Genomic DNA, 14,474 nt, shown 5'->3' with positions numbered 1-14,474 from the left:
ATCAGAAGTCATTTGTAGCCTACATATAATCTACTTTTTGCATCTTGTTTAACCATGTCTGTATACATATTGAAAATAGGAAATAAAGATAAAGTTTTGAACTGAAGTTTTATTTCTTCTGGTATGCATTTGTACAACTAGGCAGGGCCCTATGACTCTGAGATAATTAATCTATCAAGTCCTATGTAGCTGAAGTAAAAATACTTTGAATCTATTATTTCAAATCATACCCATGGACGAATCTGAGACAATGGCTGATAAATAAATAAAAGTTTATTAACAACATGCAATGAGCAGGAACATTTTCAAAGACTACATGACAATCTTGAAAATACACTGCAGGCTATGAGATCAAAGATGCATGGTGAACTATTATGTTCAGGCAAGGCATACTTTAGTACACTCCACACTAGAGTGCATTTCCACTGTACAACACAGGTAAAGGGAGTTTGGCTGTGTAGCAGCAAGAAAATGAACTATTCCAGTCCTCCAATGCACTAGGTGGCGCCAATAAAGAAGCTATGTGTTATCAAACCTCATAAAGTATAAATACTAATTAGTTCCTATAAATGTCGAAAAATCTGCAGTACACTACAAATGCGTTTTAACAAACATGCTACAAAATATGTATCAAGTAAACTTCATTCTCATGGTTAACATACTGTGCAAACTAGACACAACACCTGGGACATGGCAGGCAAAGTGGTACGTAGTACTGATAATGATGCCTCCGTAACCCCAGGCACATCCTGTCATATGTGTGTGAGATGGGCTGTGAAAATTGCCCTCTTTAAAATGCTAAGCTAATGAGAATCAATTCCAGGTGAGGGAATATCTCTCTTCATCCTGCAGTTTGCTCTCTGAGTATTTAGTAATTCCTGTTTGCTTGTTAAAATATTCCCAGGACAAATATTTCCATTCTGCATTACACAGTGAAGAATGTGACATCATGATCAGCAATGTAGGATTAAAATGGCTTTTTAATCCTAGTCATAATTCTGGACTTCTGGCCCGCACTCTTCAGTTTGAGACCTCGATCCTGTTTAATTCTCTCATCTCACATGGTCTCCTGCCTCTATTTCACTGTCTTGTCAGTAATCAAGAACAAAATAACTTAAAATGGCTTATTAAGTGGGGGGAAAGCTCAAATATATAGCTATAGTAATGAAAGAAAGAGATTTAGGCGCATGCCAGAGAACTTGAAGCTGAGGAAAGTGATTTAGAAACATTACAGACTCATGGTCTTTTTAAAGGGATAGTTGACCACAAAATGAAAATTATGGCATTATTTACTCAGCCTCTTGTCATTTCAAAGCTGTATGACTTTCTTTCTCATGTGGAAGAAATATTTTGAAGAAGTCAAACATTGTCATGGTCACCAACATTCTTCAAAATATTTATTCCACATGAGAAAGAAAGTCATACAGGTTTGAATACAGTTGATACAGTTTTGTTGTCCATTCACTTCCATTGTGTGGACAAAATACAATATGTTATTTTTGTGTTCGATAGAAAAATGAAAGTCATACAGGTTTGGAATAACATGAGGGTGAGTAAATTATGACAGAATTTGTTCCTTTAACACAGGGTTTCGGTCCTGGAGGGCCACTGTCCTGCACAGTTTAGCTCCAACCCTGATCAAACACACCTAGCTGTGAGTTTCTAGTGATCCTGAAGACATTGATTAGCTTGCTCAGGTGTGTTTGATTAGCCTGACTACGGCAGACTTCGTACTTCTGCTCAATTTCATTTCGCTTCTGTACTCAGTCTGAGACCGCGTCATAGCTTTCCGTTTTCCTCCGGCCTGAAAACAGCCGGCCAATCAACGACCAGAGGGCGGGCTGAGAGCCGTGACGTAGACGCTGATTGTACCGTGGATGCGTAGATTTACTTCATATAATCTGCAAAAGTCGTTCACAGCCATGTTCACTCCGGTATTTCGCTCGATGGTTTTGTTTTCGCATCATACATGTGTTTACAGTGGAAGTTAGATGCGGCTGAGCATGCGCATAACACACGCCATAACCAAACGTTATGTGATTGGCTTACGGGTAACCAATGATTTTAAGCTTCAGACTAGCGCTCCCAGGCGGTAAAGAAAACGTTTTTCTATTACGGAACTCCAGACTCTCTCTACGAAGCAAAGCGAAGTAGCAGAGTCTGGTATTACCAGGCTAGTGTTTGATCAGGGTTGGAGCTAGACTGTGCATGACAGTGGCCCTCCAGGACCGAGTTTGAGAAACCCTGCCTTAATGGGTTTGGTGTGCTTTGTGGGTTTGCTTTGTATCTTGTGGTTGCGTCTCGTCAAATCTTTCATTTACCAGAAGAAAGATACAAGAATCCAGATCCAGTAATCTTAATATACTTGCTGTTCCTTGCACAAGGTTGAAGCGTAGAGGAGATAGAGCCTTTTCAGTAGTGGGACCCAGATTATGGAACAACCTGCCAATACAAATTAGAACAGCTCACTCTCTACCAGTTTTTAAATCCCTACTGAAAACTCATCTATTCTCCTTAGCTTTTAATACCATCTAAGTGTCCTCTCTTCTGTAGCCTATAAATTTTAATTTGATGTTGAATATATGTCTATAGTTCAATTGTCTAATACTACATGTAACCTCTCAGCTGTTGTGTATTTTAACCGTATGCTATGTTCTATTTAATGATTGTACAGCACTTTGGTCAGTCCTGTGACTGTTGAAATGCGCTTTATAAATAAACAAACTAAACTAAACTAAAGAATCCCAGGAGTGAAAATAAAGAAAACAAGGTACAGCAAGAAACAAAGAGGGGACGGACTTATAAACAAATCTGAATCCGGTTAAATCTGGTGGCACGTCACAGCTTCTGAGTCCAAATGCTCTGTCGGATCTCAAAAGCAGACTACAAACTGTGCTAGTATACACTCACGGTATGCTGTAGTACTACTGAAAATGTTTTATTCTAACCTTATCATCTTCTGAATCGTTCAAATATTGTTGTCTGGGACACCATGAGCACCTTGAGTTTTTAAAAGTTTGAATGAAGAGTGCTCATAAACGTCTGTTGAGTCGGTATTCTCACTTGAAACGGAGTAGAAGCTTGGACCCGGAAACAGTATTCAATATGTCACGACTTAACAAGCAGATTAAATGAAGTTTTCAAATGAATTTAGTGGAGAAATAGGCAGAGATGTTCATACAGTGGTCATTAGTTTGAGGGAGCCTGAACGAAAACGCATGATCTTCTTTTTGAGCGCATGTGAGGCTTTAATCTTGACCACATCATTGGAGGGATTCTGTAAGGACGAGGAGGAGGAAGGGGGCAAACGTGGAGGAAGTTGTTGAGGCCAGACCAGCCCTCCGCTCTCATCTGAGTCACTGGACACTGAACTGGTCCCTGGAGAGAAAGTCTCACTCAGACTGGAGTCGGAACCATTGGGCGGCGCAGGAGCGGCCTCTGACCGTTCTTGCACCCTCTGGCTCTGCTCCACAAACTGAACACTAGTGTGTTTGACCGGTAAATGATTTCCGCTGAGTTCATGCACATCCTCTCTGAATATCCCCTCATCCTCTTCTTGACTGAGATCTGCAGTGGAGCACCAGAGTCGCTGATTGGATGGGTAAAATTCATCACTATGATGCCTGCCGATGTCCCGTCCCACAGTATGATATTTGTGCTCCGGTTGGGCGGCCCATCCTTGAGAGACGCAACTGTCCTCCGACCGAGAGCGGCAGGTCGACTTGGTTTGTCTCTCTCCTAGAGTTGTCCACCTTTCCTCTGGAACCCTTCTGGTTAGGGACCGAAGAAGAGCCCACTTTTGAGATGGAATGGGCTGGCGTTGTTCACGGGACTCTGGAGTTGACGACATAGGTACGCAGGTGTGATTGCAGCAGGTGTGAATGTGTGGTTTCATGGTATCTGACATCGTGGGACGACGTTTGTTGTAAACCGGTTGATGACGAGGCGAGTCGTTGCTGCTGTCGTAAACTTCTTTAACTCCATACTGATCAATTTCTAAGGAGGATTCTGGCTCCTCGCTGCTCAGGGAAGTTGGTCCAGTCTGAGCATTGGGAAGGTTCATGTAATATCTGTCTTGGGTCTCGCCCTCATTCGCTTCCTCTGAGAGCGGTGCCCATTCCTGCCATTCCGACTGCTCAAGTGAAAGCTGTGGGTAACCAGGAGGGTAATTGTGTAAGTCTTGCCACTGATCGGGCTCAGAGTCGAGTCCTGCTGTAGATCTGAAGTGTCGCCGCTGCAGGAGTCTCAGGATGTACGTCTCCACACGCATAGCCTGCTGGATGTCCTCTTCGGTTGGGCCATCATCTATCTTCACTGTAGGATCAGCCTGAGCATCAGAAGTGAGGCTCATCTCGGCTGTAAGGCTTTCATTCCCATCAGCCATCTGATCTGTAACCCACTGAGGGCTTTCTTCATCTTCTTCTTCATCCTCTATTCCCTCTGCAATACCCTCCAATGGGGGGTATGGGGCAGAAAATGAGCGGGGAAGGCTGGCATGTACTGTGGGCTCCATATGACCCTCCCAGTCCAGCATGTAGGCATCTGTCAGCATGTGAAAAAATTGATTATTTTATGAGAAATAAAATTAGTTCTAAACACCAGGGGTTTTCAAACTTTCTGATGCCAAGGACCTCATGTATGATGATCCCCTTGCAAACGACTTCCTTCTTCAAAAGCAGCTAGGCCTATGTTTTATTGTAGACACTTTTATCCTGTATGGGTAAAAGGTAATAATTATATTATCAAGACCACAAGTTGATTTTTATTTAATTTAATTTAATTTTGTTTTAATACCTTTCCCCCTCAATTTTCCCCAAGCACCCACCTTGCAGGATCTATGAGCATCAATTTGAAACCCCCTAGTTTAAATCACAAAATACTCATAGGTCCACAGGGTAATTCATAGTATTGCGAGTACAAATGAATGCTCTGATATAGAATAAACAAAAACGTGGGTGTGAGATGTGATTAAAAGAAACACTCACCCATAGATCTGGGCCTGTGACAGGAGGCAGTGAGTTTTGGAGAGGAGCAGGAACGCAGTGGAGGAGACAGACTTTCACTTTGCTCATAAAACCCTGAGGGGTCAAGATAAGTTGAAATCTTATTTTCAATGTTATCAGCTTTCATTCTATTATTCACAACATCTGAGTGTACGTTTTTCACATGTGCAACCAATACGCCTCTCTATTAAAAATGACTTTACATGGCAACACATTCCCTGACACAAAACCAGCTCATTGCATACTGTAACTAGGTGTGCGCAATACTGTATATCCGTGACCATATCGGAAGTGGGAAATGGTTGGTGTCAGAATGGTTAGGTTGATGTCAGAAGCAGAAGCTCGGATTACTCTTTTTCTGTATGCGGTTACACAAGTATTTAAGAAGTTCCAAGCTAAAAACAATTCTACTGTTCTTCTTCTGAAATATGTAAACTCAAGATCAGAGCTTTAGGAACACAAAACAAAATATAGCAGCCTATATATTTAACATTGTCCATCTCATCTGTTATAACACCAACTATACCAAATATCGGGTTTTGACCAACATTTTTGTGCATCTGTACATAGTAAAATATATCCACAACAAGTGTGCAATTTTGCAGAACACTATCTGGAATAAATGATTCTTAGAGTCATGGAGTACCTGAGCTTGATGTGCTGGGACTGTCCAAATCCTCCTCTGTATTCTGCTCACATATGAGTCCTGTATCCATCCTCAACTCACTGAGCTGCTGTTGCAGTGCCAGCATCAGCAGACTGGGGGCACCCTGGAGCCGGTTCTGCAGGGTACAACAGAAAGGTCAGTAGTGAGGGCAAGTAAAAATGAATGCATTTGGCAGACACTTTTATTCAAAGTGACTTACACTGCATTCAAGCTTTACCTTTGATCAGTTCATGCATTTCCTGAGAATCAAACCCATAACCTTGACATTGGGAGCGCTCATGCGTTAATGTTTGAGCTACAGGAATGCAGTAACTGTCACAGTGTCTGGGTTGGGTTTCCCTGGGTAACCACTAGAGGTCCTCTTCTTCCACGGTGTCATTCACTCATTTAACTACATTTCCCATCATCCTGTTCTGTCACTCATTGATTATTACACACAGCTGTTTCCCGTCACCTTGTTTGTATCTGTATATATACTCTGTCTGTTTCAGTGTTTGTCATGGAGTCCTTGTTTGATGTCTGCACACTTCCATGTTTCCATGCCTGTATTGTTTCGTGGTTTCTGGACTGCCTTTGTTGGATTTTGACCTTTTGCCTGACTTGGATTATGATTACGGATTACCCTAATAAATTGCGATTGGATCTTACTTACCTTTCCGTGTATGTGATCGTGACAGTAACCCAATACAAACACAATAACAGACAGATGTTGCTTTTCCACTGTGTGGTAAGACTTGGGTCGGCACGACTTGGCTCTGCTCGGCTCGGCTCGCTTTACTTTGGCTCGGTTTAGTACCCTTCAAAGTGGATGGGATTATAGACTGATCGTTATGGTTGCGCCGTCAGTCATTTCTTTTTTCAAGTTGCATGTGACGGTCGTTTAAAGCAAGTCGTTTAAAAAAAGTTGTGCGAACAAATGATACTGCGGTAGCTGTTGCTGACTATTCAAATCTAGAGGGTTGGAGTCTCGTGTCGCAAATCCAATGACGCTGGTAGTGACGATTCTCAGCAATCTGCAGTGTTTACACGTCACATTTTATTATCGGTACGGCTCGCTTAGAACCTCAACCGAGGTGGTACTAAAAAAAGAACCAGGTACTAGGTACTGTACGTAGTGGAAACCCCCTAAAAGTGAGCCGTACCGAGCCGCACCATGCAGTGGAAAAGCGCCAATAAGCGCATAGCTGAGAGGACAGTTGTAGGGTGCATCAGCATAATATAGTTAATATATAGTTAATTTTTTTTCCCATATTAACCTAATGTATGCCCTAGATTGCCATTACTCGCCCTCACTGCATAAAACACTGTTAAATCTTAAATAATTTAAAAAGTCCGTTATATTACAGCCCTAAAAACTGCTCTCTTGAATGAAAGAAAATAGTAATGATGTATTGTGCATCTGCATTAGAATAATCTATAATTATTTGTGTGACAGATGGATGTAAGATGGTTTGGACAGAATGCTTCAAGCACAGGTGTTTGTGTGCATGTTACAAGTGTAGTGTGTGCACCACTGACAGCAGTATATGCATATGCACCAATCCCGGAACATCAATAATTTACCAAAGACAGGACAGATACTGTTGAGTATGCTATTTTTTAATCCTGTGGCTCTGGTTTTGTTTCAGGACCTAGTTTCATGCTTCCGACAGCTAGATCAAAACACATTGTGGTTGGCACCATGTTGCAAGTGAACCTGTGTTTAATGCAGTCTGGGTCTGGGTTTTATTTAAGTTTTGTTCATGGTTTAGTTTGTCCAGATTTTGTCCATGCATCACAGTATGGTCCACACCTGGCCTGAATCACCGCTCAGTGAGTATTTTTGGTTTCTTGTTATATTTCGCTGGTCTATGACGCAAAGGTGGTTTAACTTGGATCATTATTTTAACCACTTTCAGTTCAGTGTTCTCTCAGTTCTCTTCCCCCCCATAATAAAGGGTATAATGATGACAACCAATGTTTGAGTGTAGAGATCCAAGACAGATGTGAGAAATAGACTGGGGAGATTTTTCAAAAGCTAATAAAACACATTTTTCAGTGGACTTTCAACAATTTAGGTTGAGACAGGCTGATGCACAAGGTTAAGATATGTTTGGAATAACTTTGTTTTATATAACATGGAGGCTTGCCACAGTAATACCGGTTACAATCGTATGACGGACAATCACGGTATGACATTTTATTTTAAAGAGGAGACATGAGAATGAGTGAAACTTAATTGACATCAGTCAATATCTTGATGTACAGAAGAGCCTTAAAGGTAGGTTAGGCAAACACTTTTTGTTTTTCTGGTTAAAACTCTTAACACATCTCTTCACATTCCACACGTTACTTCACTTACATAGTCCATGAATGAGTAAATGAAACCGAGTGAGTGAATTCGGACACTGATTGCACTGGAAGTGCTCACAGTGAATGGGTATTTTCTAGCACAAGGCTGGTCAACTCTGGCACTTCAAGATCCATTTTCCTGCAGCGTTAAGCTCAAACCCTGATTCAAATCACATGTATCTTTCCATTAATCCTGAAGACATTGATTAGCTTGTTCAGGTGTGTTTGATTGGGTAAGAGCTAAACTCTGCAGGAAAGCCAGAGTTGCCCACACCTTCTCTAGCAGCTAACCTTTGAGTGTACATCAGTGTACACTCGTTATTGAGGTGCATTATGGGACTGAATGAGTGTACTGTATGGCCCTGTCCCAAATGGCACACTCCGGACTTGTGGACTTCCTCAGAGTCCACACTTTGGTGACATCATGTAGTGCAGACCTATAGGGCCCTTGGCGCGAGTCCATGAGGGCGCATTGAGAGGTATTTTTGGGACAGACTCGATCGTCAAGCCGGAAATAACGGTCTGGTTGTTGTTGGACAGGAGAAATCACATTTTTGCGCTATGTTAACTACACAGCCTAATTTTACAGTTCTATATTTTGATATTGTGCATGCCACCTGGGCATTAGACAATAGATACATCATGCTTATTTAAATGATGTATACAGTTGTACATAATAATACATAATGTTCCATTTGAACTAAGATTACAATTTTAACACATAATGAAAGTTTCAGATGAATTTACAGGTTTCAATATTCATACTATGTTTACATATGACTCAGTAAAGCCCTGACATTCGGTTCTATTTATTTAATGAATCATAATGTGATCGTGTTATTCAACGCACTATTATTGTGTTTGAGACATCAACCACTGGTCGATGACCATAATGTTTGTATAAACTGTAGGTAACAACTGGTAAAATGTCCATCTAGGTCATAAAAAACGTAATATTTTCTTCTCAGCCATGTCAACAATTATCCGTGAGCGAAATCTCCTCCCATCCATTGTCTGATTGGCCTTTCGCAAGGATTCCTGAGGTAGTTAAAGTGTGTGGAGCCTGCATATATGCGGGCTTCGCGGAAGACCGCTTCAAGGGTACAAAGGGGGCGCTGCTGAGCACACTTCAGAGAGTTAAAATGCTGAATGGGACGGCCTACGGACTCGTAGACTCGGCAAGCACGCGCAATTTAAGTCCACGAGACCGAAAGTACACATGAAGTATGCCATTTGGGACAGGGCCTATGAGTGTTCAGCCAGCAGCTATCACCCTTACCCCTTTTCCACCAAGGCAGTCTGGTGTGTTTGTGTTCGGTGCTACCGCGCTAGCGTTGCTGGGTAACATGAGATGTATACAGTGACCTAAGACCTGGATCTGTGGTTAGTACCTGGACTGCTGTTGGAGGAGGTGTTAGTGAGGCCAGCAGGAAGCGCTCACCCTGTGGTCTGGGTCTGTGTGGGTCCTAACACCCCAGTATAGTGATGGGGACGTTAAACCGAGGTCCTCACTCTCTGTGGTCATAAAAAATCCTAGGATGTCCTTCAAAAAAGTGTAGAGGTGTAACCCCGGCATCCTGGCAAAATTTGCCCATTGGCCTCTGTCCATCATGGCCTCCTAATCGTCCTCATACTGATTGGCTTCATCAATCTGTCTCCTCTAAACCAATAAGCTGGTGTGTGCTGGGCATTCTGGCGCAAAATGGCTGCCGTCGAATCATCCAGGTGGATGCTGAACATTGGTGGTGGATGAGGGAGATTCCCCTCTTCGATATGTAAAAGCCCTTTGAGTACCCAGAAAAGAGCTATATAAATCGAACAAATTATTACTCAATGTTGTTGACACCACAACAAATGGCCGTCGAGTCAAATAGTATATAATGGTATTGGGGAGCGATTTAGGACACAGCATGCTAATGTCTCAGACAGACACATGTGTCCTTAATCTTTGGTTCAACTTCTTTTAAGTAAAACCAGTATAATCGGCACTGGGAAAATTATGATATCATGGCAAATCTTTTGCCTTTTAATGTTTTATTCTCTACATAATCCAATTTTTCATCTATTAGTAGGCCTATAAGTGAACCTACACACTGGAGAACGCAGAGCGTTTGATGGCTGAGATTGCGTTAGATCCATTTTAAGGGTTTGGAAAGATATAATCAGTTTGAAATCAATTGGAAATACAGCTAATTGGATTTCAAAAAGCACAACCAGACCTGCCTCTCTGAAATTCTCACTGGACAATTCATAACTGCATCAGAGATAAGTTAAAATTGTCTGATATTTGAGTCAAATGATGGAACACTGCTTTCTTCTATGTTCTTGCAACACACCATTTATATTGAAATCAGCAGGTTTGCATCACCGCTTGAATTCACCTGGTCATTCTACATGACAAAAATAAGACTTAAAAGAATGTGTTCTTAGAATTGAATCGCTCATAAAACCATGGCAACATGGTTTAGCGGCTGAGGTCAAAGCTCAAGCGCATGAGAGAAAATGACAAGTATAGGAAGGAAAAACAGAGAACAAGAGAGAGAGGACCAGAAATACATTCAATACGCTTTTCAGTGTGTACCCCACCCCCCCACCCCCACTGAAAACAGTTTAGATGATTTCAGAGCTAATATCAGCTATTCTCTCTGAAGTCTGACTCCACCTCGTCTTGTGTTCCCTTGGAGATCTTTGATTCTGCTTCATGATTAACTGTCGTGCGACGGATCAGCTGGTTTGGTGTCTCGCCCTCAGAGGGCCTCACGCACAAAAGCATGCAGAAGGCAGCAGTCTATTTGATTATCACAGAAACAGACAGGACCTGAGGGAGATCAGGCTGCATGTGTATTCTCATTATCCGGATGCCGTGAGCGCCTTGCCTTTAATGTGGCAAAATGGGACACACAACCAGCATCCTACTTCTACACACACACACACACACCACCCTGCCCCCACTATATCAGCTTACACACACATCAACATAACAGTCCTGAAGTCCAAAATACATCTCTAAACTGCACGAATCCACACATCCACAGCAACTACAGCAGGAAAACTTTGGCCTTGAGGGTTGATGTGTGTTTGAACAGACGTTGTATGTACTGTACAAACTAGCTACTGTAATGCACACACTGCTGGGTTCTCATCTACAAAGCTGAACTACAAATAAACTGGTTTATTTGTAAACTTTGTTTGTGAACTGGTTTAAAGCGCAGAGATTAACATGAAAAAACTGGTATGAGTTATAAGAATTTTTCACAGTTACATTGCTAATTATATAATTAAAGGGTGCATGTGTAATTAAATGTTACCCACAGGGCTGTGAGTGTGTGTGTGTGTGAGTGTGAGCACTCCATCCTCGCTGTAGTTGCCTGAGGACTAGGAGATCAAATTGGATTCATTCTAATTGGTTAATTAACAGCTGAATTTTGAATCAGTCAGGAACAGATAGATAGATAGATAGATAGATAGATAGATAGATAGATAGATAGATAGATAGATAGATAGATAGATAGATAGATAGATAGATAGATAGATAGAATGATAGAACGATAGATACAGAGATAGATAGATAAAATGATAGAACCACAGAACAAACGAATGATAGATAGAATGACAGAATGACAGAACGATAGAACGATAGATAGATAGATAGACAGGGTTGGGGAGTAACGGAATACATGTAACGGCGTTATGTAATCAGGATACAAAAATCTAGTAACTGTAATCCGTTACAGTTACGTCAAAAAAAGTAGTAATCAGATTATAGTTACATTTTGAAAAAAGGGGGAATACTTTCAGGATTACAATGGTTTCATTTAAAACTAAATAAATAAGTATTTTGGCATAATACCACTATATTAAGCGCTGCTTGATTATACAGTAGTTCCTGGTTTTGTTGCCAGTAATGACTCACGTGTGCCACGCGCTGGTGCATGTGCAAATAACAGCTTTCTACAATCTCCTCAGACGCAGATTGAATCACTGCTGCTAGTAGAAACGATGCTGCCTGCGGGTAAAATCGCTTTTAATTCATGGAAATTCCGCTGCTATTTTGTAGAAATTAGGAGAGTATCTTTTTTAGTACCCAAAATGTCCTTTCTTAATCTTTTCTCACATAACGGGAAGTTCGCTGTCTAGGTAACGTAGGGGAACTCACTGCCAACGCCCCAAGTTCAGTCAGGCAAATTAAGAAAGATCACGGCTTTAGTCAACATGTAGGCCTATTTTAAAATAAACTAATATGTAGATTGTGTAAAAAATTTAAATGTTGTGTTTTTATTTTTTAGTTAAAAATTAGTTCAAAATAAAACAAAATAATCTGTAATACCATACATTAGTAATCTAGATGTCTGTATAGCCCTTTACATAAATATATATTCAGGCCTGTGTGTATATTTTGCAAATATTGTGCACTGGACCAAATTCTTAATAAATAAAAGTTAATTTTTATTTTATTTTTTATAATATTTCTTCTTGCTTGACTTTATTTATATACGTGACCTTGAAGTAATCCAAAAGTAATCAGTTACATTACTTTCATATTATAGTACTTGGATTACGTTACTGAATACTTTTTTTATGAAGTAATTTGTAACTGTAACGGAATACATTTTTAAAGTAACCCTCCCAAGCCTGTAGATAGATAGATAGATAGATAGATAGATAGATAGAACGATAGAACGATATAGATAGATAGATAGATAGATAGATAGATAGATAGATAGATAGATAGATAGATAGATAGATAGATAGATAGATAGACTCGTGCTGACTGAACTGAAGGATGTTTCGGGTGGTCGCTGAAGCGGAGCGCGTTGCCGCTGACAGCTCATTTGGGTGATGCGTCTCGAGCGCACACGCACGCGCCCGTCCCGCGAGAGTCTGACTTATTAATATTCCGCTCCATGCGCCTTTTGTCTGATCCATCTATGGGGGAGAAACTCTGGGGAAAAGAGACACCACAGCTAATTTGATTTCTCTCACCGCCTTATCACCGGCCTTTTATTGAAAACTAAGTTAGAGTGAGGTCCGAATCCCTGCAGGCAGACATTCTGATGGACATGTAATGAAAGGACAGAAGGGACTATGCGCTCTGTTAGTTTATGAATATCACTTTGATAAACACTGCTTCCTCAGCCACTTATGCAGACGAAATACGGAGTTTAAAATAATAATAATAATTAAAATATAAACATTAACCCAACCTGTTTCGTCAACGAAATTTAAGACTTTAATTTTTTAAGCCATATAACTCTTAATGACAATTAGACAACAACATAACATTTAATATTAGATATATTTAAAACAAGAAATTCATAGCTTAATATTTCTAGGGGTAGGAATTGATAAATCCATACGAAACGAACAATGGATAGTTAAAGGACCACACGCCCCGCCCTCTTTCCATTTGCACATCAATCACAGCTGTCAAAAACATTCACGTGCTGTGAAAAGAAATTGTTTTTATTTATACAGCACAAATGCTGCTAAATGGTGTTATAGTGGCAATTTAGTGTTATAAAACCCATATCGACACACGGCAGTTTTCACGAGCCAATTACGTAACACCAAAAAGTAGATATTTTAAACAAGCCTCTTGTTTTCTACACTCATACACACTAATAAAGGTCCTTTATTGGTAGGCTATCTATGGTTTCATTAAGAACCTTTAACATCCAATCTATCCCTTTCATTCCACAAAAAGGTTATTTGTAGTGACAAATGGTTCTTTAAATATTCTTTAGGCTACACTAAAGAAAAACATGATTCTTTTAAGATCGAAAAGGATCCTTGGTGGACCAAAAAATGCAAAAAAAAAAAAAAAAAAAGAAAAAAAAAAAAAGAGAAAGAAACAACAACAATATATGTATATATATAGATATAGATTTTAAGTGCACTTGGCTAGAATAATAATGGAAAGACTGCCTGGCACTATACATCAGCATCACTCAGTAGTCTTTAAAAAAAAAAAAAAAAAAACTTTTCTCAATACTTTGCGAATTTCCACATCTCCATAAAGCGATAGTGACCCGCTGGAGGGAATTCCTGGTTTTCATCACCTACCAGCTGAAGTCTTAACGTGAGCTGCTCCTGTTCTCTGCTGCTGCGAGCCGGACCCACATCACCCCACACCGGGCATCCCGGCAGCGAGTCCCCGAGCGACAGGGCTCCGAGAACCAGACTCTCCTGCCGCTGCTTCAGGATCTCCAGTTCACACAGCCACGCGAAACTGGCCTCCAGACGCTGTTTAATCCTCCTGTGCTCTTCCATCATCTTCAGAGGAACCCCGAGGTCCACCAGGAGCCTCCTCACTCTTCCCAGCAGAACAAAAGCAATCAATCTTTCAATATGATCTGCGTCAGCCTGCTTCTGCTACAACTGTGCACGTTTATCACGTTACAAAGAGACACATATCCATTTGGTTTGAGTGTTTTACCCTAACACGAGCCTCGGTTGCTCATATACCTGCCGTC

General features: G+C 40.8%; 1 protein-coding gene across 1 annotated transcript; it reads right to left on the bottom strand.

Annotated features, from left to right (window-relative positions):
* Nucleotides 1-265: 265 nt before the first annotated feature.
* On the bottom strand, nt 266-14,474 carry dact3b (dishevelled-binding antagonist of beta-catenin 3b). The gene is made up of 4 exons (XM_084409060.1): nt 14,065-14,474; nt 5,650-5,785; nt 4,986-5,078; nt 266-4,542 (listed from the first exon to the last, which is right to left on the bottom strand). Exons 1-4 carry the CDS (start codon nt 14,272-14,274, stop codon nt 3,176-3,178), a joined length of 1,806 nt encoding a protein of 601 aa, XP_084265186.1. The 5' UTR covers nt 14,275-14,474; the 3' UTR covers nt 266-3,175.

Source organism: Rutilus rutilus (assembly GCF_951802725.1).
Source record: "Rutilus rutilus genome assembly, chromosome: 5".
Taxonomy (NCBI): domain Eukaryota; kingdom Metazoa; phylum Chordata; class Actinopteri; order Cypriniformes; family Leuciscidae; genus Rutilus; species Rutilus rutilus.
The sequence above is the reverse complement of the archived record's forward strand: the minus strand, read 5'-3'. Positions and strand labels throughout refer to the sequence as shown.

Coding starts and splice junctions, on each gene's coding strand:
- dact3b (XM_084409060.1), bottom strand. CDS start 14,274: ATGATGGAAGAGCACAGGAGGATTAAACAGCGTCTGGAGGCCAGTTTC. Junction 5,786..14,064: donor TCACGTTAAGACTTCAGCTG/GTAGGTGATGAA, acceptor TGTACCCTGCAG/AACCGGCTCCAGGGTGCCCC. Junction 4,543..4,985: donor TCACAGGCCCAGATCTATGG/GTGAGTGTTTCT, acceptor ACATGCTGACAG/ATGCCTACATGCTGGACTGG.